This window comes from Peromyscus californicus, unplaced genomic scaffold (assembly GCF_007827085.1).
Source record: "Peromyscus californicus insignis strain IS unplaced genomic scaffold, ASM782708v3 Scaffold_15__1_contigs__length_86483966, whole genome shotgun sequence".
NCBI lineage: Eukaryota > Metazoa > Chordata > Mammalia > Rodentia > Cricetidae > Peromyscus > Peromyscus californicus.
The window spans coordinates 64790158-64815653 of record NW_026294447.1 but is presented as its reverse complement, the minus strand read 5'-3'; the positions used below and the strand labels follow the sequence as shown (position 1 = coordinate 64815653).

At 39.9% G+C, this 25496-nt stretch overlaps 1 protein-coding gene across 2 annotated transcripts in view; it reads right to left on the bottom strand.

The window, feature by feature from the left end:
• Positions 1–1124: 1124 nt before the first annotated feature.
• Ncapg2 (non-SMC condensin II complex subunit G2) overlaps positions 1125–25496 on the bottom strand; it is an 83104-nt gene continuing 58732 nt past the window's right edge. For both annotated transcript variants that reach the window (XM_052739181.1, XM_052739179.1), the window contains exons 25-28: positions 23237–23340; positions 21105–21205; positions 19257–19356; positions 1125–4136 (exon numbers count right to left, since the gene is read on the bottom strand). In XM_052739181.1, the coding sequence (XP_052595141.1) occupies positions 4085–4136; positions 19257–19356; positions 21105–21205; positions 23237–23340 (357 nt within the window). In that variant the 3' untranslated portion in view covers positions 1125–4084. The remainder of the gene's footprint in view (positions 4137–19256; positions 19357–21104; positions 21206–23236; positions 23341–25496) is intronic.

The window sequence follows — 25496 nt, the reverse complement described above, 5'->3', positions numbered from 1 at the left end:
TTTTTGGAGAACTTTCAATGAATGAGTAAACACTCTAAAGATACTTAGAACCCCTTTCCCCAAATGGAATCTGACCTTGACAACCTATACATTGCAGAAAAGAATCTGTAGAGGAATCTGCAATGTATAGATTCTTTTCTTAGACTCTAAATAAAAGTAACATAATAATTTCAACCTACAAACAATTTCCATCTCTCTAGTCCATAGCAAACCTGTCCTGAAAAGTGATGGATACAGTTGGATATCCTCTGGTAACAGAATTACTGTTATACCTCAAAGGGTTTTTGTTTTGTTTTGTTTTTTCACATATAAAACAAACTCCAGCTAGGACAATCTTTTAGTCTTTACTGACTCATAGGCATATAGAGGCCGTAAAATACCCAGCTTCTACCCCTTCTATATCTTCCTTTAATCAACGTGGATAGAATAGTTTTCTCAAATGTGATACAGAACAATTGACCCTGTACCACACTGTATCACTGACTGGTGTGGGAAAGGGCCATAATGACAAAAAGCCTACACACTTGATTCAAACTGTAGTTTTCCTCCTCTTTAAATAGCATGTTGTAAGGTAGCTATTCGGTATTCACACTTAGGCACAGTCTTAAGTGTGCTCAGGCTAAACGAAATGGTTATAGAACTAGAGAGGTAGTGCCATGGCAGAAAACTCAGTAATATATCAAAAATCTGTTTTCTTATCTACAAGTTCACAAAATGACTGACTTATACAAACTAATTATGCCCTTGGTCACTTAAGCCCTCTTCTCTTAGCAAATAAAGGTGCTTAATACCAAACTTTTCTCTTAAGCTCAGATTTGGACTAAGAAACTAATACCTAAAATACCAGCCTGTTCTTTCTATGTTTTCACTTCCTCATTTATTAAATTCTATAAATACATTAATCAACAATGTTGCTTTTAAATATTCTTGGCACTCAGTTAAAACTGTTGAAGTCCACTTTATTTTGTTCTTTCATGTTTTCAAAGAAAAGATTAATATTATAAAGTATTCACAAAACTCTTTTATCATTTAATCTATTTTCCAACAAGACTTTTATATAATTTTATATAAAAGGATAAATCAAATTTCCCTTAAAAAGTCCAATGAGAGAAAAAAATATATACTCTCTATACTGCTTTAAAATCTAATGCAAACATTTCATGAGCTAATGATGACTTCTGACAATCTAAAAATATTCAAGTATTAGCAATGAAACAATATAAGGAAAACATGAGCATTTCACGTCTCTTACATTACAAAGTTATCAACCTGTCAGAGCTATCCCCTAAGAGCCTGAAAATGATCTGGCATAAACCAGACCTGTAAGTAGGAAGTCATAGTGATATTTATATTAACACCTATACTTCTAACTTTCCAAGAATAGAGGGAATATTGAATAATTCCATTTATTCCAAATCTTTAATCTAAGTATTATAGGTTCAGAATGTAATCAAATCTGGGATGTTCTCCAATAGATAAGCAATACCATTAGCTAAGTTGTGTTTCAAAAACAGTGTCTAGAGATTTCATATATTATCAAATGCGTGGCCACATGATTAACAACTTGTAATAGTTGACATTAAACACAAGTATTGTGCCACAAGTCCATCTACTTTTTTTAAATGTATTTTCTCATATGCCCAAGAGAAAACACCTGCATCAGGTTTATTTAGGGATATATTAATCTATAAGGATATAACTCCATTTTTAAGGTTATATTATATTTGATGTACTGAAAAAAAAAAGAAACTAGTAATCAATTTCTTCAGGTCAGTTAAAAGCCATGACTTTTATTATTTAAAAAGTCCCTGAAAGTATCAAAACCTTAAGAGGAACAGAAGCAGAACAAACAAAACCAGGAGAGGAAAAGAGCTGCAGTGCAAAACCTTAAGAGGAACAGAAGCAGAACAAACAAAACCAGGAGAGGAAAAGAGCTGCAGTGCGGATAATCAACGGTTTCTCATTTATTTGGCCACTAGCAAGGGGGGAAAAATGTAATTTGTTCAGTTGTTTGAGGTCTTTCATGAATCTTCATCCCATCCAGAAGAGACTTTCAATTTTCTAAGCACATGAGCACCGAAGGCTCTGTCTTCTTGTGGTAGTTGTTCTTGTCTCAATAATCTCAAAGCCAACTTCCTGGAGAATCTCTCCCTGATGATCTGTTCCTATCAAAAGTGCCACATTTCTCACAGATGTTTAGGACAGGGTGTAACATTTTAGTTCCTACTCCTGGTCTTTAGTAAGTTGCAAGACATGCTATGTCATGATGTAAAGTCTTCTTATTCTGCAAATGGTCTCCCAGCAGCACACCACACCTACACTATTTCATCAAAATAGGCAAGTTTTGATAGTTTGCCAACTTCTGCATATCCTTGTTGAATTTATCGTAAGCTGACTGGAAGGCAAACTGGTTCAATTTCTGCAACAGTCTAATACTGTGTGGTATCACAATTCTTAGCTTGATCTGGCTATCTCTCATCTTTACTACCTGCTGAGGCCATCCACCATCACCAATGCACTGATCTCTGAGCTCTCCACCCTGAATTCAGGCCACTCAATCCTACTTGCCAGAGTCTTGCTGAGGGAAGGGTGCTGGCGGGGGGGAGGCTATAGAAGCTAGGATTGCCCAGAGGCAGGATTCTTCTACCACGGTGCTGGTGCCATCGCTTCTCCAAATGTGCACAGGTGACCACTTGCCAGCACTTTTAAATAAAGGACACAAACTTGTTGTCACTGCCTATTCATGGTTGCCATATTATACAAATGTCACTTTAAAACCAGGTCCTGCCGGGCGGTGGTGGCGCACGCCTTTAATCCCAGCATTCGGGAGGCAGAGCCAGGCGGATTGCTGTGAGTTCGAGGCCAGCCTGGGCTACCAAGTGAGTTCCAGGAAAGGCGCAAAGCTACACAGAGAAACCCTGTCTCAAAAAACCAAAAAAAAAAAAACAAAAAACCAGGTCCTTTTTCTCTTTCACATCATTAATCCATTACTTGTTGTTGTTTCTATTTTTCAAGACAGGGTTTCTCTGTATAGCCTTGGCTGTCCTGGAACTCACTCTGTATATCAGGCTGGCCTCAAACTCATAGAGATCATCCTGCCTCTGCTACCCAAGTGCTTGGATTAAAAGAGTGTACCACCACTGCACAGCTATTAATCCATTATTTATACAGGCCCTGGACAAACCTTTAACTCTTGAGTTCTCTGCTTACTCTCCTATAATCATCAATATAGGAAAAGGCCTGTGCCTCTGCCATAGACCTGCAGAGGAAAAACAGGGCCAATTGGGCATATGCGTCCACTGAGCAACACTCTACCATGGCCTTAAGATATGACAATCGTTTCTACGTAGCAACTCACTCCTAGCATAGGCCTTCCTCAATTCACTTCCTTTGGCAGGCATTTTTGAGCTTGATTTTTGCTCTCTCCCTAACTGTGTATGGTACACAGCAACACTCAAACAAGAAGTCTTCTCTGATCCGATAATGACCTTCAATGGAAGGAGGGCACTGCCTCTGGAGCAGGGCTGCTGGGTTCAGATGTAAAAGTTGAGCACAACACAAGTGCAATGGAGTAAGCAGACACTTTGTATCAGTGCTGTGCATTGGTGTATTTATTACAACTGTACAACAGATGGCAGTAGAATGTCTTGGCGAAGCGATTCTTTTCATCATCTGAACAGAGGTCCTGTGTGGGCTAATGGCAGCCCTGCTGAAAGACCCAAGAAAAATCTGTTCCAGCGAAAATTTCACAACAAATAATAAATAGTGGGTAAGTCATAGGCCAACGAGCTCAAGAGCTGGCCAAGGCCACAGTTCCCAAACGAATTGCCAGGGCTTCTAGGGAAGAGTGCAAGCTGCTTGCCAGTCTTCCTCCCACTTATCTTTACCACTCTCCATCTCTGCCAGCTGGTTAAAGGCACAGTGTGTATGGTAGAGCACCAGTGCTGTACTGGCCTTCATCTTTGGGTAGCTACAGACTCAGGCCTCCAGGCTTAGTCTGACAAAAGAAGAGAAAGCAAGAAAGATACGCACACATTTCACCCTATGAGTCTCTATTTCTACACACCCAAAGATGGTGGTTTTGTCATGAATTCAGAAATTCTCCCAAAGTTCTCATTGAAGATTCATACAGGAACCTGGAAAACAAAAGAAAGACACAGATTCAGTTCCCCCAAATGAGCAGAGTTTAGAAATGCTATGTAAGCATTCACACATGAAAACAGCCTGTGATCTAGAAGCCTCTGACCTACACAGAGCTGAATACAGTCCCAGCCAAGCCTCAGCACCTACTGCAGAGCCCATAGCCTGGGGCCCTGGTAATAGACTGGGGCCTTGGCATTGACTCAGTAATGCCTGCTCACCTGGCAACATCCAGCTGGAGAATACTTTTCTTAGCACTACTCTTCTGAATTCTACCCCCTCATTAGATCCAGTACACAGAGCACAATGTGGCTTGTCTTACCCAGTATTCAGTCCTGACTCTTTACTGCATATGAGAAAACAAGGAAAATGAAAACCATCTACCTACACCACTGCACTCTGCTACTATGGCCATTCCTTCTACCTCCAGCTGCCTGAGGCCTGCCTGCCTGAATACCCAGGCCCACTGATAGAACACTGATGGAGGCAGTCTCTCCCCCCCTTTCAGGGTGTCTACTCAAGAACCATGGCTGGACAGCTCCTGTATAAATCACTGCAGTGTGACACTGCAGATTTAAGCACATCAGTTACAAAGCACAAGGTTCTGTTGCATTCCCTTTTCTCCCTTTCAACGAACACTCCTCCTTGGCACTGCCACATGTTGTTTGGTCAGAGTCTGCCCCCGAATGCCCTCTCCCAAGATGATCCTACTCTCAGACACCCAAACTCCACAGACAAATTAGCATTCTGGGCCTGAAGAAGCCATGTGATTGTCCTCTGCGGCCAGCACTGAAAGTGAGAACTGATGGCCAGTGTTCCTGGCCTGGCATACTGACCACATGTCTAGAGTCAAGGGAAGATTGACATTTTAGATTTCAGATAGTAACATTAACAGACAGAAATAGGCAAGAGCCTCTTCAAAATATCTCTTTAACCAAATGTATCCAGCTCATATCAGCTGTCACTGAGAGTCACTACTAATTTAACATACACTCTGGCACTGGCTACCCATCACCTCTCATATGCTCAGCAGCCTCTGTAATAGCAGCAAAAACCTAGAAAAGACTTAATATTTTCTCCCTTGCCCATGGGCTCAGGAATTTTATCTAGCCACCTGCGTATTTTAAGTCAACCTCCTGAAGAACCCCCCCATCGGGAAGTCTTTGGAATCATCTCTTTCTTTGGCTTAGAAGATTTCTTCAGTTCCTAACACTGTGTGTGTTGGACACCTCTTTAGTGTCTGGGGAACATCTGCCTGCATCGCCCTGCCCAACTAAGAAGACTTTTTTCCAAGACTCACATTACCATCTACCTGATTACTCACCATGTTCCTGAGTTCAAAGCTCTTGCTGTCCCCTGAGGGGGCATCTACATGTATTCAGCCTACCTAGAGCAAACACCTCATGGGTACAGACAGAGCAGAGGGTGCAAGGATATCACATGGGAGCAATGGGTACCTGCCCTGCCTTGTGAATATCAGAAGCCCAAGCTCTCTCAACTTCAAAGGTGAAAAAGGAGTCAACCCAGACCAGCTCTTTAGGAGTTCGGATAACTGGGACCCTCCTGCAGCTCACCTCACTGGTCTAGCACTACTGACGCAGAGTCCCCTGCCCCACTCCAGGCCCCCAGGGGAGATATAATGCCAGCTCAGGAGCTAGAGCTGAGACAGAGGGAAAGTGGCACATGTTACCACCTCCACCTCAAAAGAGAATCACTGCCTGCTGAGTGGGAGGTAGAAGAGTTAGGTTATGCTCACAGCAATGCCACCCCCTTCTCTATCACCTTCAACAGCTCAGACGCCAGGCAGGGCCTGCACAGGGCAGCCTGCCTCACAGATAACCCAGGCACAACTGCTCCAATGCCACAAAGACCACTGGACCTACAACTAGTTCACTGTGTTACCTGAGCAAAGCATGAATACACTAGCCATCAAGTAAGGGCAGTTAAAGGGACGGAGTAGAGAGAGGAGAGTTTCAACAAGAGAAGGGCAGTGGAAAAAGACTTGTGAGTCATGGGTCTGTATGTATGTGTAATTAGACAAGTGCCCAGAGAGTATGTGATACCTCAGCTCTGACCATGAGCAGGAAGGACATATGGCCCTTCTGTCCCTGCAACACCACATGCCAGCAACATGGAACAGGAAGACAGAAGAACAATGTCAGGATTATAAAGGAGGAGGAGTACTTGTGAGTGAATTGCTTTTAATTATCCACACAAGTCCACTCAGAACTGGCACACACTTCTAAGCAAGTTATAAAAGCATCCTGCCACAGAATCATCCTTTAAAAGGACTACTAAAATTCCACAGAAAGAAACAAATGAACTAATGCCCACTTATCGATACTGCTCAGATATCCTCCTAGACTCTCACAGCAAGGGCACTGGTAGCCCACATACAGGGGTACTCAATATTGGAAGTACTTGTATGCCATGGGATTACAGTCCATCAACTCACTAGTAAGCAATGATGATGCAACATAAACCTTGACATACTTCCATAACCTTGAATTACAAACACATTCTACCTTCAAGCTGATTATGAAAGTGTATACAACAGGCTTGGTATTTCAGTCCAACAGTGTGTGGGCAAATGTGTTTCCTAAGAAAACATGCCCAACTCAGCATATTCTATAGCAAAGGAAGCAACTAAAGTACAATAGGAACAACTTTATTCTGAACCCAACAGACCAGCCAAAAAATACCTGCCCCACTAGAGATAAAACTGAGCCCCACCAAGCATGGGAGTTTTCTCCTTAAAGAGAATTCTCTCCACTGGCAGGTGGTTCAGTAGAAAGGACAGCTGATGGCAGAGATGTAGGAGCCATGGAGATGAACGCAACACATCTGTGTTTAAACCTGTTCAGGTCCTTCGATGATGTGTGAGTAGAAGTAAAGGGCACTAACCAGAAGGGCTTCCCTTTCATCTTCAGAATGGGCTGCACCACTCAACATCTAAAATGTTATCCCCACAAACAAGATTCTAGCAAAAATATGCTGACATATGCTGAGACTGTTGCTCCATTCCATGAAAATAACATTCCTAGCTTGTAGTCCCGATATCCTTCGGTCAACAGTACATCTGGCAGAGACGTTCTCACTCAGGGGTCTCCAAAATGCAATTGTTATTCTGTCATCTCTGCAGCAGGTTATTAGGCCACAGAAGTTCACAGAACTGAGTTGACTTTCTTCTTAAAGTACACAGTAGCAAAGTCTAACTGCATTAACCACCTTAGTAAATAGTCAACAGTTTAAAAGTAAAACATTTCCTTCATAGCCTTCAAACTGACCCACATGCTCCCGTGTGGTCTTATTGGGGGTTAGATTTTCAGGAGAAGGAACTTTTATCCAGGAGACTCTGTCCATTCCTCTACTTGAGCCACAGATAGGCTCACTGGCTCCAACTGAGTATCATGTGAGTGTTTGTCCTGCATAAATGGCCCTCCAGATCCCAGTCAGGGGCTCTACTGCCCCTAGAGTTGGATTGCTTTGTTCAGTTTTCAACTCTAATTTTTAAGAATCCTTTCTAACTGGTGAATAATCCTCTATTCCAATTCCATTAAAAAAAAAAAAATTTTAACTTTGCCAGGTGGTGGTGGCGCACACCTTTAATTTCAGCACATGGCAGGCAGACGCAGGCGGATCTCTGTGAAGTTCGAGGCTAGCCTGATCTACAAAGTGAGTTCCAGGACAGCCAGGGCTGTTACACAGAGAAACCCTACATCTAAAAACAAACAAGCAAACAACAACAAAAATCTTAACTTTGAGCCTTCTGGACCAACTTGCACATGGTTTCATCCTTTTAAACAAGATAAACACAGAACAGCACCGTAAAGCAGCAGCTGTGGTGATCTCACACAAAGCAGTCCTAAATTAACATTCATTACAAAATCACAATTATAAGAGATTTTCACTCAAATGAAGAGCGAGCCTATGTTCATGGACAGGAAGACTCAATAGTGTCAAAACTGCAGTCTTTCCCACCTTTGTCAGCTTAGTTCAATCCGGTAAAAACCACAGTGGATTATGCGAAACAGACAAAGTGACTAAAGCTTATATGTAGAAACAAAGATTCAGAACAGTAAACTAAATGTCAAAGAGATATCGGGTAGAGAATGAATATAATTACAACTTAGAGTTGTTATAAAACTAAAGTAAAACACTGTGGTTCTGACAAAAGACCCCAGAGAAAGATCAACGTGAATACAGGCTGATTTTGACAAAAATGCAATGACAGTCTTTTTAGCACAAAAATGTTAAAACAACTAGATGGCCACAGCAAAATTCAAATCTAGACATGTGGTGGCTATTCTTGATTGTCAACTATATCTAGAATTAATTAAAACCCAAGTTAGTTTAATTTTTCTGTTCTTCCAATAAGAAACTAGGGTCAACTGGGGGGTGGGGAGGGCTCAATGTCAATTAAGAGAATAAAGAGACAAACCACCAACTAGATGAAAATATTTGTAAAACATATATAATAAGGGGGCATTACCCAAAATACACAAAGATCTCTTAAAACTCAACTAAAGAAAACAACCAACCTAATTAAAAATTAGGCTAAAGATCTTTTATCCCCTTCATTTTTAATCTTATGTATATGAGTGATTTAGCTGCATATACATCTGTGTATAACATGCATGAAGTGCTCTTTAAACCCTAGTACTCAGAAGGCAGAGGCAGGCACAACTCTGAATTCAAGGCCACCTTGGTCTACAGAGCGAGTTCCAGAAAAGCCAGGAATACTGAGAAATCTTATCTCCAAAGACTAAAAGAACAAACAAACAAACAAAAATGCTTAATCTATAACAATAATCAAACAAAAAAAATCTCAGGAACAGAACATTCGGGACTTCTGGGATACTATTAAAATCTAAACCTATAAAACATACATATAGAAGGAGAAGAGACCCAAGTCAAAGGCACAGAAAACATTTTCAACAAAATCATCAAAGAAAATTTACCAAACATAAGGAAAGAGATGCCTATTAAGGTACAGGAGACATGCAGAACACCAAAAAGGATCAGAAAAGAATCTCCCCACATTATATAATTATCCAAACACTAAGTACAGAACAAAGAAAGGACACCGAAAGCTGCAAGAGAGAAAGACCAACTCACACACAAAGGCTGGCAGGGCTGGAATGATGCTCTATAAAACCACATGCCAACCCCGAACCACTATACCCAGCAAAACTATCAACTGTAATCAAAGGGAAAGAAAATTCTACCTTGATAAAGTAAAATTTAAGGACTGCATGTCCACTAAGCCAGCTTTACAGAGGATACTGGAAAATATTTCAGTCTGAGGAGAAAATGAAACACACCCAGGAGGGCACAAGAACTACATAATGTCACAACAATTAATCTAAAGAGGTTTACGAATCACAAAATAACGGGGATTAATAAATATCAACAGAACTAATTACTAAATAAATAGACACAGATTAACAGACTAGAGAACACGCTCCATCTTCTTGCTACCTCTAAGAAAAACACCTCACCATCAATAGCAGACACCACTTTAGGATTAAAAGGATAGAAAAAGGTGTTCCAAGCACATGGAACAAGGAAACAAGCTGAAGGAGCTATTCTAACACCCAACAAAACATACTTCAAAATGAACTAACGAATTAATTTGGCTAAAATAAATCTGGAGAAAACTCTTGATTTTTTTTTGAGACATAATCTCTCTACGTAGCCCTGGATGTCCTAGACCTCACTATATAAACCAGCTTACTCTCAAACTTAGAGATCCATTGTTCCTGCATCCTGAGTGCTGGGATTAAAGGCATACACCATCACACTCAGTTGACATCTTAAATCAAATGGATCTAACAGTCATTTACAGGATTTTCTACCTAAATGCTAAAAAATATACTTTCTTTTCTCAGCAGCCCATGAAATTTTCTCTAAAACTGACCACATATTAGGACACAAAGCAAGTGTCAACAAATTTAGGAAAACTGAAAGAACATCCTAAATTCTTTGATCACAAAGGAACAAGCTGGGTATCAACAGCAATAAAAACCAGAGTACACGAACTTGTGGGAGCTAAACAATACATTAATGAATGAAAATTAGGTCAAGGGAGAAACCAAGAAAAAATTTTAAATTCCTAGAATTGAGTGAAAATGAACACATGACACACCAAATCTAAAGAACACAATGAAAGCAGGAAAGAGGAAAATCATACTAAGTACCTACAGCTGAGAGAGGTGAGAGAGAAGGAGAGATCGATCGCATACTACTAAATCAACGGCACCTGAAGGCCTTGGAAAAACAACAACAGTCAAAGATAGTATGAAAAACCAGAGCCAGACAAAGCGGTGCAGCACTCTGAGAGGCAGAGTCAGGTGGATCTCACAACCTGGTCTACACAGTGAGTCATAGACCAACCAGCACTATATAATGAAACCTAACTTGAAAAAGAAACGGATGAACTCCTACATATATATGACCTACCTAACTAAATCAAGATAAAGTCTTTTTATTAAGCCAGTATTGCCCTGATACCAAAACCAGACAAAGATCCAACAAAAAAGGAAAAACTATAGGTCATTTACTCTGATGAATATGGATGCAAAAATTCTCACTAAAATACTTGCAAATTGAATTCAAGAACACATCAAAAAGATTACTCATCATGATCAAGTCAGCTTCATCCTGGAAATGCAGGAATGGTTCAACATACACAAATCAGTAATTGCAATCATATGACCATCTTACTGGATGTAGGAAAGATCTTTGAAAAAATCCAAGATCCATTCATAAGTTCTGAAGGATCTAGGGATATGGGTGTGTGTGTGTGTGTGTGTGTGTGTGTGTGTGTGTGTGTGTGTGTGTATCTAAATTAAATAAAGGCCATTTAAAAAAAAGCCCACAGCCAACATTACACTAAATGGAGAGAAATCCAAAACATTTCCACTAAAATCAGGAACAAGACAAGGATGTTCACTCTCCATTCTTGTTTAGTATAGTGCTTGAAATCTTAGCTAGAGCCATGAGACAAGTGATGGAGATAGAGGGGATACAAATAGGAAAGGAAGAAGTCAAAATATCGTTTTTTGCAAATGATATGGTTCCATATATAAAAGACACTAAAAAGCACACCATAAGACTCCCACAGCTGATAAATACATTCAGTTTAGTAGTGGGTACAAAATTGACATACAAAATCATTAGCCTTCCTATATACCAACAGCAAACACACCAAGAAAGAAAACGAAAACAAATTTCTTCACAATAGCCTCAAAAATACTGTGGACATGAAAATGTCTATGGACAAGAAAAAAAATCTAAGGACATGAAAGACTTGTGTAATAAAAATTCCAAGGCACTGAAGACACTGAAGAAGACACAGAAGACAGAAATACCTCCTACGTTCATGAACTGATATGACTAATGTTGTGAAAATTGGAGGAAAAAAATCTTAAATTTCACATGTAAACACAAAAGACACAGGATAGCCAAAACAAGCTAAACAACAAAAGTTACTGGAGCTATCAACATCCCTGATTTTAAATTATACTGCAGAGCTACAATAATAAAAACATTATGATATTGGCATAAAAACAGATATACTGATCAACAAAATAGAACTGAGGATCCAGATATGAATCCACGAACCTACAGGTACCTAAATTTTGACAAAGAGGCCAAAAATACAGGTTGGAGAAAAGACAACGTCTTCAACAAATGGTGTATCTAAACTGGATAGCTGTATACAGAAGAATGAAATGACATCTTCATCTCTCACCCTGCACAAAGCTCAACTCCAAATGGATTAAGGACCTCAGCATAAAACCTGATAGCCTGACTGTGAGAGAGGGGAAAATAGAGAATACACACTTGAACTTACACTATTGGAAAGCAGTTTTCTGGACAGGACCCCAGTAGCTCAGGCACTAAGATCAACAACTGATAAATGAGACCTCATGAAACTGAAAAGCTTCTATACAGCCAAGGACACCAACATTCAACTGAAGAGGCAGCCTACAGAATGGGAAAAAATATTTACTAGCTATACATCTGACAGAGGGTTAGTCTCTAGAATACATGAAGAAATAAAAAAAAAAAACATTAAGAAAATAAATACAATTGAAAAATGGAACATGGAACTAAACAGAGATGAAATACAGACAGCTGAGAAATGTTTTTTTCTTTTAATTTCTAACATTCAATAGGGAAATGCACATTAAAAATATTTTGGGATTTTATCTTATCCCAATCAGAATGGCCAAATGAAGAAATATAAAAAATAAAAAAGTAAAAACAGACAGCAGACACTAGCATGGCTGTAGGGAACTAGGAACACTTCCTGCTGGTGGTGGGATTGTAAACTGGTATAATCACTATGTAAACCAGTGGGGGGGGGGGTTTCCTTAAAAAGCTGAAAATAAATTTATCACATAATCAAGCTATACAACTCTTGGGCACATATCCAAAGGACTTTATATCATACTACAGAGATATTTGCTCTTCCATGTTCACTGCTGCTCAATGCACAATAGCCAAGAGATGGAAATAGCCTAGATGTCAATCAACTGATAAATGGGCAATAAAAATGTGGTACATTTCCACAATAGAATTATTATTCGGCTCTTAAAAAATGAAATTAATAGGTAAATGGATGGAACTGGAATTGATCATACCAGTGAGGTAACTCAGACCCAAAGAGATGTTCATTTGTGGATGTTAGGTTTGATGTGTGTGTGTTTCATTTGGAATGCCCATTGAGGTTAAGAAATGAGGAAGGAGGACATCTTTCAAGTGAGATATGCAGTTATATAAAGTGGGATAAGGGAATAAAGAAACAGTAAAGATTAAATGAGTTGGGGAATGGGAAGGCCCAGTAAGAGTGAATGTGGGTAGAGTATTAAGTAACACTAAAGGCCTTTTGAAAAGGTCACATGGAAGCCTACTAGGGAATCTTCCTAAAATACATACATATACATATATTTTAAAAGGAATTACCTTATAATGGGGGGTCATTACCCTAACAAGATACAAGAGGCTAGTAAATAACAACCTCAGTACTAAGAATGGGTTACCTCTTTTTCAGCTGGTGGGGCCCCATAATTCCCAAAGATAACAGGCAGTTGGTTTGATTAGCCTCCACAACTTGACCTTAAGACTCTCTTTATGAAAATACCACATATTTGAGTCATACAACATGAAGAAATCAAACTGGTACTCACATGGAAACTTCATCCCTGCTGACAAGCTTTCATAGTGCTAGAAGGTGCTATGCATGCCAGTAAAGGAGAAAAGTAACATCAATCTTATCCAGCTTATCCAAGAGCTACAATAAGGACTGGCCTGACAAGTATGCTCACTGGTGCAATGGCGGCATGAACGTTGGGAGTAACAGCCTTTTTTTGTTTGTTTGTTTGTTTGTATCTAAGGACCACATCCTAAGATGGAATCAATACTTGTTATTGTCAATGGAGCTGAGAACCTGTGGATAGACAGGTCACAGGCCCTATGGAAAAAACTAATACTGCTATTATTCTGCTAAAAGAACACAGTTATATAACAATTTCTAATGATTTATTGCTACACTCAGAGATCAGTACATCTGTCAACCCACATCAGAGAAGCTTCTTCTTGCAGTGGATGGCAATTAACAGACCTTCAACTGGTGAGTAAGCAGACAATAAGAGACTGTGGAGTGTTTAACACTAAATGGAAAATACCTATTACAGCCCTTCTCCCTCAGGCTCAGGGAGCATCAGTGAAGAAGGGGAAGTAAGACTGTAAGAAGTGGAGATGGTGGATAACTTCAATGAAACAATATTTTCCAGACACAACAAAGCAGTTATCCATAAAACTCACAGTAATTGTGACAGCATGCACAAACATGTGCAAGCTCAAACCAGACAAAAATCCCAAAATGGAGCGGGCAGGAAGCAGGCAAGAAATCCCTCCAGTAGCTGAGGAGCTATTGACATTTGGTAGGTGCTAAGAGAGTCAATATTTGGACTGGAGAGATGGCTCAGAGGTTAACAGCACCGACTGCTCTTCCAGATGTCCTGAGTTCAATTCCCAGCACCCCCATGGTGGCTCACAACCATCTGTAATGAGATCTGGCACCTCTTCTGTATACATAATAAATAAATAAATCTTAAAGAAAAAAAGAGAGAGAGAGTCAATATTCTTTAATGGAATAATCCATGCTAAGCCACACTCCAGGGCAGGCCCCACTCCCCAGAGTAGATAGATGGACAACACAAATTGGCCTCCATGGGTTTTAATAAAAAAGGAGAAGAGGAAGAAGGATGAAGGGGAAGAAGTGGCACTGATCAACGTCGGGTGGGTAAAGAGGTGAGGGTAGATCTGGAAGATGGCAGTGAGGGACTTGAATATGATCAAAATTTTGATTGTATAAAATTCTCAAAGAATTAATAAAAATATTATTTTTAAAAAGAAAGGAAAGATCAAGAAGAGAGACAACAGTAAGTTTATGAAAAAGTACTCAGGAAAGCACAGTAAAGCAACAAGATGCCACTATATACATAATAAAATGGCCCAAAACCCAGAACACAACTGACCAAAGCATGTGAAGATGAGGAATGGCTGAATTGCCATTCCCTGTGGTGGAGATACAAAACTATATAGTCACTCTGGAGGACAGGCAGATGTTTTCTTACAAAATATATTCTTACCATAAGATCCAATAACCTTGCTTCTTGGCTTTATTCAAGTTAAAAATTTACATGCACACAAAAAACTGGCATAAATATTTGATCAAACATCATGACCAAAATAACTTGGGGAAGAAAGGTTTATTTCGCCTTACAGTTTATAGTCTATCATCCAGGGAAGTCAGAGAAGGAACTCAAGGCAAGAGCCTGGAGGGAGGAGCTGATGAGGAGGCCATGGAGGAGTGCTGCTTACCTGCTTGCTCCTCATGGTTTGCTCAGTTTGTTTTCTTATATACCCAGGACCACTTGTCCAGGGGTAGCACTACCTGCATCAATTATCAATCAAGAAAATGCCCCACAGGCCAGGCCAGTCTTACAAAGGCATTTTCAATTGAGGTTCTCTTTTCTCAGATGATTCTAGCTTGTGCAAATTTACAAGAACCTAGCCAGCACCATATTAACAGCAGCTTTATTCATAACTCCTCAAACTTGGAAATGGGTGAGATATTTCTTAGCAGAGGTAAAGGTTAATTTTTTTGTTTTTCAATTTGATTGAGTTAAGGGATGCTCAGACAGCTGGAATAGCACTATTTCTGCATGTGTCTAAGAGGGTATATTTAGAACAGATCAGCACTTAAACAGTGGACTAAAGAGGTTAAGTCCTCACATACTTGACTCTCTTCTGGAGCTAGGGCAATTCTTCATCCCTTCTGTATCAAAACCCTAGGTTCTCAGGCTTCCTGACTCTAGATCTTACACCACCCTCCAAAGATACGAAACCAAATATAAGCTAGGGGCTCTGTGTGATAATGATATGTCAATGCACGGTAATCCACTGTTAACGAGTGTGCTGCTATGGTTTAGGATATAAACAGTGAGAGACTGTAAGCACATACTGGGACAGGGGACATACGGAAACACTATCTACCTTCATGTCAGTTTTCCTAAGAATTAAGTCTTTTGCCGGGCTGTGGTGGCGCACGCCTTTAATCCCAGCATTTGGGAGGCAGAGACAGGTGGATCTCTGTGAGTTCGAGGCCAGCCTGGGCTACCAAGTGAGTTCCAGGAAAGGCGCAAAGCTACACAGAGAAACCCTGTCTCGAAAAACCAAAAAAAATAAATAAATAAAAATATAAAAGAATTAAGTCTTTTAAAAACTAAGCCCACTAAATTATTCTAACATTGCAGGCATTGTTCAACATTAAAAGATCTCATATTGTCATCCCTCTGTATGCATGCATTCACCCATCCACATCCGTAAACTGAACAAAACAGACTTAAAACATTCCTTTTTAAAAAGTCCAGTCTGTACTGAACATATGCAGATTTTTTGTTGTTATACTGTAGTGCTTAGCAAGGACAACACCAATTCACTGTATTATCAGTAACCTAAAGGTGATTTTTAAAGTTCACAAGAGGCATGCATAAGTTACATGCAAGTTCTATTATACCACTTATATAAAGAATTTAACCATCAATTTACAGCACTTTCACGTTGATAGTCCTCTAATTCCCTCCTCACCTCTTCACCTGCTTCCCTCCTGCCGTTCTCCTTTAGCCTCTCTTCCGCTTTCAAGTCACATGTATTCTATCACTTTCATGTTTAATTTCCCCATCCTATTATTCTTGAAATGTTTTTTATATTTTAAAATTCCTTACAGTTATCAGTTATTTGTAATTTACAAAAGCAATAAGCCATATGGTACAAGGAGCAGTAAGGACTTCCTAAACTGCAATCTCCATCACTGAAATGCCATCTCAAACACACAGAACTGCTTGGCACATTTCTAAAATTCTGAAACAGCTTTCCACACACTGCTTTTTACAAATGAACTCAGTCGACCTGTCCTACATGTCTATCCTGCCTTGCACACAAGTACAGTTAGTTCTGTGAGTATTCAACACAGAGGATTCCTCTGTTGAGGAAGAAATGATTCCAGTATGTGAAAAGAAACAAATGAATGAAGAAGTGCTTGGAAAGGACAGATCCAAAAACAAGGCTGCACAGCTAAGAGTGTATAGCTGTGAGAACATAGCTCAAAGTCACTGTTCCAGACACAAAGGCAGCTTGGTTGGCTTCACTTGACTGATATACCAAGTAGTGTCACTTCTACCCCAGTGCACTCTAAGTGTTGGCTTGTGATACATGTTCAAACTGTTACAGCACATATACAGTGTCTAAAACTGATGACTGGGGAAAATAAAACAAATGTTTTAAAATTTTTAAATATGAGTTGGAGACTTAACTCAGTGGCAGAGAGTCCATTTATCATGTGGGAAGCACTGGGTTCAATTCCTAGCACCATCAAAATAAAAATGATAATCTGAAATAAATTTCAAAAAATTAAATTTTGTTTTATCATTTTTATGTATAGTTACCAATTATACTAACACTGATCCATTTTACTAACAATAATAAAAATTAGAGTAATGGGCTAGAAACGTATTCAGTAACCTTTTCATTTACTATAATATCTCAATTCTCAAAATCATTTATAAACCTAAATCCTAGTCAAGTAAGCATTTGGTACTTAAGCCTATGTAACAAGTCCACAAAAAGCAACACTCTAGAAGTGTATACATAAATTAGCAATTCAAGATTTTGAAAGGCTCTCTGCAAAGGAGAATGCAGCTATACAGCATGACTTGCTTCCCACTAAGACTGCCTAGTGAAGTGCCTGTAACAATTGATCTCTCTACTTCACGCAAAAACAGCACAGGTTACCAAGATGTCGTAGAAAGGAAAACAACTTAAGAACACGCTTGTCAACAGCAGTCTGAGCAACCAAAAATTTCCCAGGAAGAAAGAAAATGCATCTCACTGTGACAGGGCAAGGCAGTGCAGAGGTTCCTCTATCTTGTATTCTTGCTTGTGGTGGTATTGGGTTTCCCAAAATATTGTGCACCCTAATAAACTTATCTGGGGTCAGAGACAGAACAGTCACTAGATACAAAGGCTAGAAAAATGGTGGCACTCACACCTTTAATCCTAGCATTCCAGAGGTAGAAATCCCTCTGGATCTCTGTGAGTTCAAGGCCACATTGGAAACAGCCAGGCATGGTGACACACGCCTTTAATCCCAGAAAGCAGCCTTTAATCCCAGGGAGTGGTGGTAGAAAGCAGAAAGGTATATAAGGCGTGAAGACCAGGAACTAGAAGCATTTGGCTGGTTAAACATTTGGCTGGTTAAGCGTTCAGGCTTCTAGCAACACAGTTCAGCTGAGAGCCGTTCAGATATGAGGACACAGAAGCTTCCAGTCTGAGGAAACAAGATCAGCTGAGAAGTTGGCCAGGTGAGGTTAAATGTGGCTTGTTCTGTCTCTCTGATCTTCCAGTGTTCACCCAAATACCTGACCCAGATTTGTTTTTATTAATAAGACCTGTTAAGATTCCTGCTACACTTGCTGAGGTCATTTTAGGTTTAACTAGAATTTGATCTCCTTGATAAGAAGCCAGGAGGAAAATTATACAACTCTATTCTAGGAACCCAAGGTCGAGATGCCTCAGTTAACTTATCTCAGGGTCTGTTAAACTGCTTGTTTGTACAGGACCTCCTCTTCCAGCTACCAGCTTATCTTAGCATCTGTTAAAACTGCTTGCTTGTGCAAAACCTCCTCCTGAAGCTGTGGAAGAAGATACCAGGATGTGGGTTTTGCCTTAAAAAACCCCTTATTCTATATGCTTGGTGCTACACTTGGGTCCCAAACAACTGAGTGTATTACCAGCCGGCTGGAATAAAGACTTTCTTTCAATTGGCTATAGACTGAGTCTGAGTGGTCTTCTCTGGTAGGCACACCATAATAACACTATGGGCTAGGAATGAACCTTGACACTCCAAGATGGACCTTCATTTACACCTGGGAAATACCTGTGGCTTTCAAATGAAGCAAATTATCCAAAATAATGTCTCATTTGAAAATTGTGAATTTGGGTAAATGTTCTTTCTTTCCTATAGTAAAGTTTCACAAATGATGGTTTTCTTTTGTTTCTGAAAAGCATTTGTACCTCAAACAGAAACATCTGTTTTAATCACTGTTCTATTGATGCAACAAAACATCATGACCAAGGCAACTTACAAAAGAAAGCATTTAATTTGGAGGTCACAGTTCCAGAGGATTAGAGTCCACGATGGCAGGGACCAGGGCAGCAGGCATAGAGCAGAAGCTGGAGCTTACATATGATCCACAAGCACAGGCAAAGAGGGAGCTAACTGGAAATGGTTTGGAACCTCAAAGCCCACCCCTAGTGACACACCTCCTCCAACAAGGCCACACCTTCTAATCCTTCCAAAACAGTTCTACCAACTGGGGACCAGGCTTTCAAACACATGAACTATGTGGGCCACTCTCATTCAAATGACCATAATCTTCATTCTTACACTGTAGGTTTCTAATCATCTGGCTCTAATGAACTGAATAAAAGAGCAATTCCAAACATACCCAGCACTCAGCTGGAGTAAGTCTCACACTTACCTTTCGAGGCTATCCTCTTCCAAAGTGATCTCCATAAATGTCTTCAGCTTTCTGTTCACAGTCTCTACAGCCTCCTTCAGCTTTGCACTTCTATGTTTACCTGTAAGAAGATTGCAGGGAAAAAGAAAAGCTCTCAACATCACTACATATACACATACTCTGCTGTGCACATGGGGTCAGTTCTTTGTTGTTTTGTTTTTCCCGAGCTAACCCTAGCTGAGTGCAGGACAATTATCCCTTCCACAGAGATGCTGTGAGAGTGATCTGCTATGTGCGAAGGAGTGACAACCAGCACAAATCAGATTCATCCACTGCTTACATACTGGCAGGCACTCAGCAACCCACATCCATGCTTACATCGCCTCAATGAGGCATGTCTTTTGCTCTGCAGAACACATGTGCTCTGTGCCTCTAAATCAGGGGAAGTCACTCAGACAAGCCTTTTATGGAGCCCACACGGGGCCTAAAAACTTTTTTTTTTTTTTTTTTTTTTTTTTTTTTTTTTTTTTTAAGTTTTTCGAGACAGGGTTTCTCTGTGTAGCTTTGTGCCTTTCCTGGAACTCACTCTGTAGACCAGGCTGACCTCGAACTCAGAAAGATCCACCTGCCTCTGCCTCCCGAGTGCTGGGATTAAAGGCGTGCGCCACCACCGCCCGGCTTAAAAACTTTTAAAAAGCGTCACTGACTGAGCACCCTAACACCAAAATCTGTAATCTGCAACATTCTAAAATTCAAAACTTTTGTCCCACTTATGTGTTTCAGATTTTGAAGTATTTCAGATTTTAAATTTAGGGATTCTCAGTCAGTATGTTTCATTTAAATAGTGCAAAACCTATGAACTCCCAAATCTGAAAGAATTCTTGTCCTAAACATGTGAGTGAAAGGTATTCAAGCTTTGTAAATCTTCACTGATGTGGTGGGCATCTTTACCTGCAAAGTACTAAAGTTGAAAAACATTTTACCATCAGTAGAACTTAACAGAAAATATGGAAACGTGAATATATTCAGCCTGAAAGGATGCCACTGTACTTTACACTGAGCATCTTACAGGTACTGCCAATTATTTTTCAGTGCTACTTTCAAAGGTTAAGTATTCAAGAGGTATAATGTCAACACATATACTGCTTAAAAAATAAACTTTGGAATAATTTTGGTACTGGATTTCGATAATGTTGACCAAACTCCTCAGTTTGAGCACTACTCTTGCTTCAGCTTCCTGAGTAGCTGGGCCTACAGACCTGTGCTACAGAGTCACCCAGATTTTTAAACTAAGTAACACAAGGCAAACCAACAGAAATTCAATTCTGAGGTGGGCCTAGTGGCCCAGACCTATAATCTCAGCAACTAGCAAGGCTAAGGCAGGAAAACCCCAAGATCCAACTGGGTTGCAGAATAGTTCAAGGCCAGCCTAGGTAAGTTAGTCAGACCCTGTCTGAAAATTAAAAAGGGAGCTGGTGATACAGTTCGGTGATAGATCACTTATCTATGCTGCACAAGGCAAGAGGGAGAGGAAAGGGGGAAGAAGGAAGGAAGAAGGAAAAAATAGGAAAAGGGAAGAAGGGAGGGATCCAATTCTGAAGTACAGTGTATTTACATGTGCCCAACAGTGAAAGTGAAAGGTAGATGGAGCTATGATGCAGAACAGGTAAGCTCATGCAAAGACAGGGCCAGTGGACGGCACTGTACTCAGAGAACACCAGGGAACAAGGGTGAAAAGGCTGTGGGAAACCTTTTCTGTCCTGGCAGAGGAGAGGGTGAAACAGGCCAAATTCCCAAACATCTCTAACATGAGCAACAAACAAGGACACGATCAGTAACACCAGATGAAGGAGAGAAAATGTAACCCACCTTTGTTAATAATCAAAATAATATGCAGAACAGCTGTGAGGCACACAATGCCTTCAATATCACCAGAGGTTACACACGCCTTTAGCTCATCCAAAAATGACCTATGAAATCAGCAAACATCTGAAATTATTCCACATCCCAATACCTTATAGAAAAATAAACGTAGGCAAGGTTTACCCACAATCATAAACACTACCTTTCAGGTAATATGAGAAATTGCCTGAGACCCTCCCCTACATGTATTATATATATATATATATAAATTTATATATATATATTGGTTGTTGCAGGTGAAATGTTAAACCAGATGGTATGCATAGAAGGAGATCAGGAATATTGTGGCCTTTGAAAAGCATTGTGGCTACGTTCTACAGTCCAATGTACATAAAAGATATTTAACAGGCTGCTGAAAGGCAATCCACAGCTCTTAGAATGATGCAATTAAGCATTCATGAGATGTATCCACACTAAAGAGTGCCATACGTGTTCCAAGTCTGAGAAGCAAATCCCTTTGTATCCTCAGTTCCCTGTGCATTACTACAAACCCTAGAATCCCAGTCGTGATAAATGGACAGTGGAACCAAGAGTTGTTTATGTGAAATAATTGGAATTCAGAATATGTAGAAATGAAAACTTTTGTGTTACTGGAACAAATGATGCTGGTTAGCTGGAGCTGAAGAATCTGCTAGGATTAATAAGAGACAAGCATCACTGAGGTGAAATCTGGAAAGTACTTCCAGAGTCAGCACGAAGTTGAGGGTCTAGTTGGGGGAGGGGTGGAGCTGGAGCAAGGCTGCAACCCAAGCTGGTAGCCAAACATGGTAATATGTATAACAGTCTCCCACATGGAACTAGTTTGAAGGCATAAAGGGTCACAGAGAGCAGCTTGGCACCAAAGGTTGGAATCCCTGTAGAGAGAGGCCAGGAGGACATGGTGAAGATAAAGTCTCAGCTGCAAAGGAGACTCAACATATTGGAGATATCAGGACCTTGGGACAACTACCCAGGACAGCAGCAGGTATTGCACAGAGCCAGCCTGAGCCTACTAGACAAGCTGTATGTGGGGTTGCCCAAGCCCTTTGGAGCTACACTGACAGATTTTGGTTTTGCTGAAGTGTTATTGCTTTTATGCCTTGCCTCTTCCTTCTTGTAATAACAAAAGCATATAACTTGCTTTTTTGTTTTGTTTTGTTTTTCAGGAGCCCACAGTTAAAAAATGTTACCTTTTTTTAAACAAATAAATTGAACTTTCAAAGTGTTGAAATTTTTAAGTACCATGGGACTTTTGATGTTACACTGGGACTTTTAAAGTTATAACATGTTTTATATTGTGATATTAACATGTAATCTTGGGGATAAACAAGAAAGGAAAGGTTATGGTTTAACAGTGATGTGTGTGTGTGTGTGTGTGTGTGTGTGTGTGTGTGTGTGTGTATGTCAAGCTGACAATGGGTCAATTTTGCTACCAAGTTTTTGTCAACACACTGGAATCATCTGGAAAGACAGGACCTTAATTGAGAAAACATCTCCATCAGATTGAACTGTGGGCATGACTATGGTACATTTTCTTGATTAAGATTGATGTTGGAGGGCCATGCCAATGTGGGTGGCACCACCCTGGGGCAGATGGTCCTGAGCTGTATAAGAAAGCAAAATGAGCAAGTCATGGAGAGCAAATCAGTAAGCATTGTTTCTACTTGGTCTCTGCTTTCAGTCCGTGCCTTGGCTTTTCTCCATGATTGACTACAACCTGAAAACCAAGTAAATCCTTTCCTTCTCAAGTTGATTTTGGTTAGTGTTTTATCAAAGCAACAGAGAAGAAAACTAGAACATACAGTAATAAGTATTTTTGTACACACATTTTTTTCTTGTCTAACAGAATTTAGTTGTGATAAATATAGCTAAACACTATTTAAATGTATATAACAATTTATAAAAAGTAATGGCTCTTTATGAAAATTTAACATAAGCATTTTCTATCACTCATAAAATGAAGAAAAAGTCTATGGAATGTTTTTCTCAGGGGGGTAAAAATACCTTTGAAAATCTGAGAATAAAAAGTAACAGATTACAAGGCACTGAGAAAAAATACAAATAGAGTTGTACCAAGATCAGAGAGAGAGGACAATTACCTGACCACATCCGAAGACCTCATTATTACTCCCACTAAACACCTTGAAAATGGAGGAAGGTCAGCAAGACACTGTGGTGTGGTCAGTTCTTCTATATTAGAGACCTAGGAAAGTTTCAGATCAGTACATTATAAATAGACTGGACTGACAGTTTGGTTCACAATGACTTAGACCCTCTTCTATCTGACCAAAGCATTCCAGAAACTCAAAGGAACAAGCTTTATTCACTACAGTTAATTACGAATGCAGTATTGTTTTGCATAAGAACATTTTGGTCTGTGAAACAGAAATAAAGGACATGTCACTTAGCAGGCCTTTTGTCAAATGGCCTTTATTTAATTTGATATCATCTATACACAATATACTTTTATGTCAAGTCAATTTAACCACTTCTTCTCAGCCCAGATTAGAATCTCAGTCTTAAAATGCTGGTGTTTCAGTCTAAAGCAGCAGTTCTCAACATGTGGCTCATGATCTCTTTGGGGATTCAAACAACCCTTGGAAAACGCAGATATTTACAATGTCATTCATAGCAGCAGCAAAACTGCAGTTGTGAAGTAGCAATGAAAATAACTTTATGATTGGGGTCCCCACAGCATGAGGAACTGTACTGAAGAACTGCTGCATTAGGAAGCCTGAGAACGGCTGCTCCAGAGAAACCAAGTAAGATCCAGTCCACAGAAAAGATAAGATGGAACAGTGAAAGCTAGGCATGGCAGCTCATGCTTGTGATCTCAGCACCGTGGAGGCTGAGGTAGGGGATTACCATGAGTTCCAAGCCAGGATGAGCTAAAGTGTGAGTCCCTGTTTTAAATGCTAATGTGATCAGCTAAAGACCAAGCACATCCGTAGCTTTAACATCAGATGAACTGTAAGCACTCCCCGTGAAAGGAAGACATTGTTAAGCTGTTTTATAGAACTATCCCTATGGCACACTTACAACACCTTAACTGTAAAGGCTGAAAACAGAGGCCCTATGCACATATGAAGCTTAAGGGAACCAGGCTGGCCTCAGAGCTAACTACGTAGACTTGGTGAAGCATTATGGAAAACAGATGTTTCCTAATAGGACAGTCAGAAATAAGATGTCAAAAGGAAACAGTAATTTTAAATGTGTATGCAACTCAACAAAAGGAAAACTGATAGGAAAAGTGAAAAAAGACACATCCTCAGCTCAGTCCCACTACTTGGCTTACTGCGAGGCACAGGGCAGTACAGAATGCATGACTGTGCTGTGACAGGCAGGAACAGGGTCTGGGTTTGTCCAAAGGCCACTAATGCTTTATAACTTCAGCCATACAGCTTTCTGAAATTAGGTCTTTAGTAATCTTAGGTTTATGCTTTATGTCACCTAGCAAGTTAAAAATTACTTTCTTAAACCAAACGATCTCTCTTTACACTCTGAAGGACAGCCATAAATTCTAATTAATATTTTATAATTTAATAAACATTTTCATTTGTCATTTTATATTACAAAATTTGTATAATTAAAATAATTTCTCAGACTAGAGAAATGGTTAAGAGCACTTGTTTCTTTTGCAGAGGACCTAGGTTCAGCTCCCAGCATCCACCTGGTGGTTCAAAATCATCTGTTAACTCCAGTTCCAGGGAATCTGATGCCCTCTTTTGGCCTCCACAGGCCCCAGGCATGCACACTGGGGCACACACACACACGTACATGCAGGCAACACTCATACACATAAAAACAAAGTAATATACACTTGATCATGAGCTGCACAGCTGCATGCTGACATTTTGGCAGAAAGGGATGGTGTATCTGACAATGTCCCAAAACATTATACTAAGTATGCTGGCATCTGTATAAGCATACTCAGGGTGTAACACAGTGAGAATCTGCATGCTCATTTCTCAGAGTGCCCATGGTCAAACAGTACAGACATTTCTAGAAGTATATGCAATTCAGCGAAAGTCCATCTTTTTATTCTGAATAAACCCACTGCTACTTCTTTCCTTTACATTACTACCTATGTCCACATGGGACATCGAAGAGCTGAAGAAGAAAAATAGCACCCTGCATGCTCTCTATGGTATAGTGTCACTTTCTGTGTTAGCTCAAATGATCACACTGATCAGATCAATTTTTAACCAAACAGATTAAATCTGTGTTAGTAAGTCTTCCATTCCCTTTTAGTCATGATAGAAAAATAAGATACCAAAACTTCAAGTTTCTGGATCTAAAGGGATGGCTCAGCTGCTAAGAGAGCTTCTGCTCTTATAGAGGACCCAGGTTCAGTCTCCA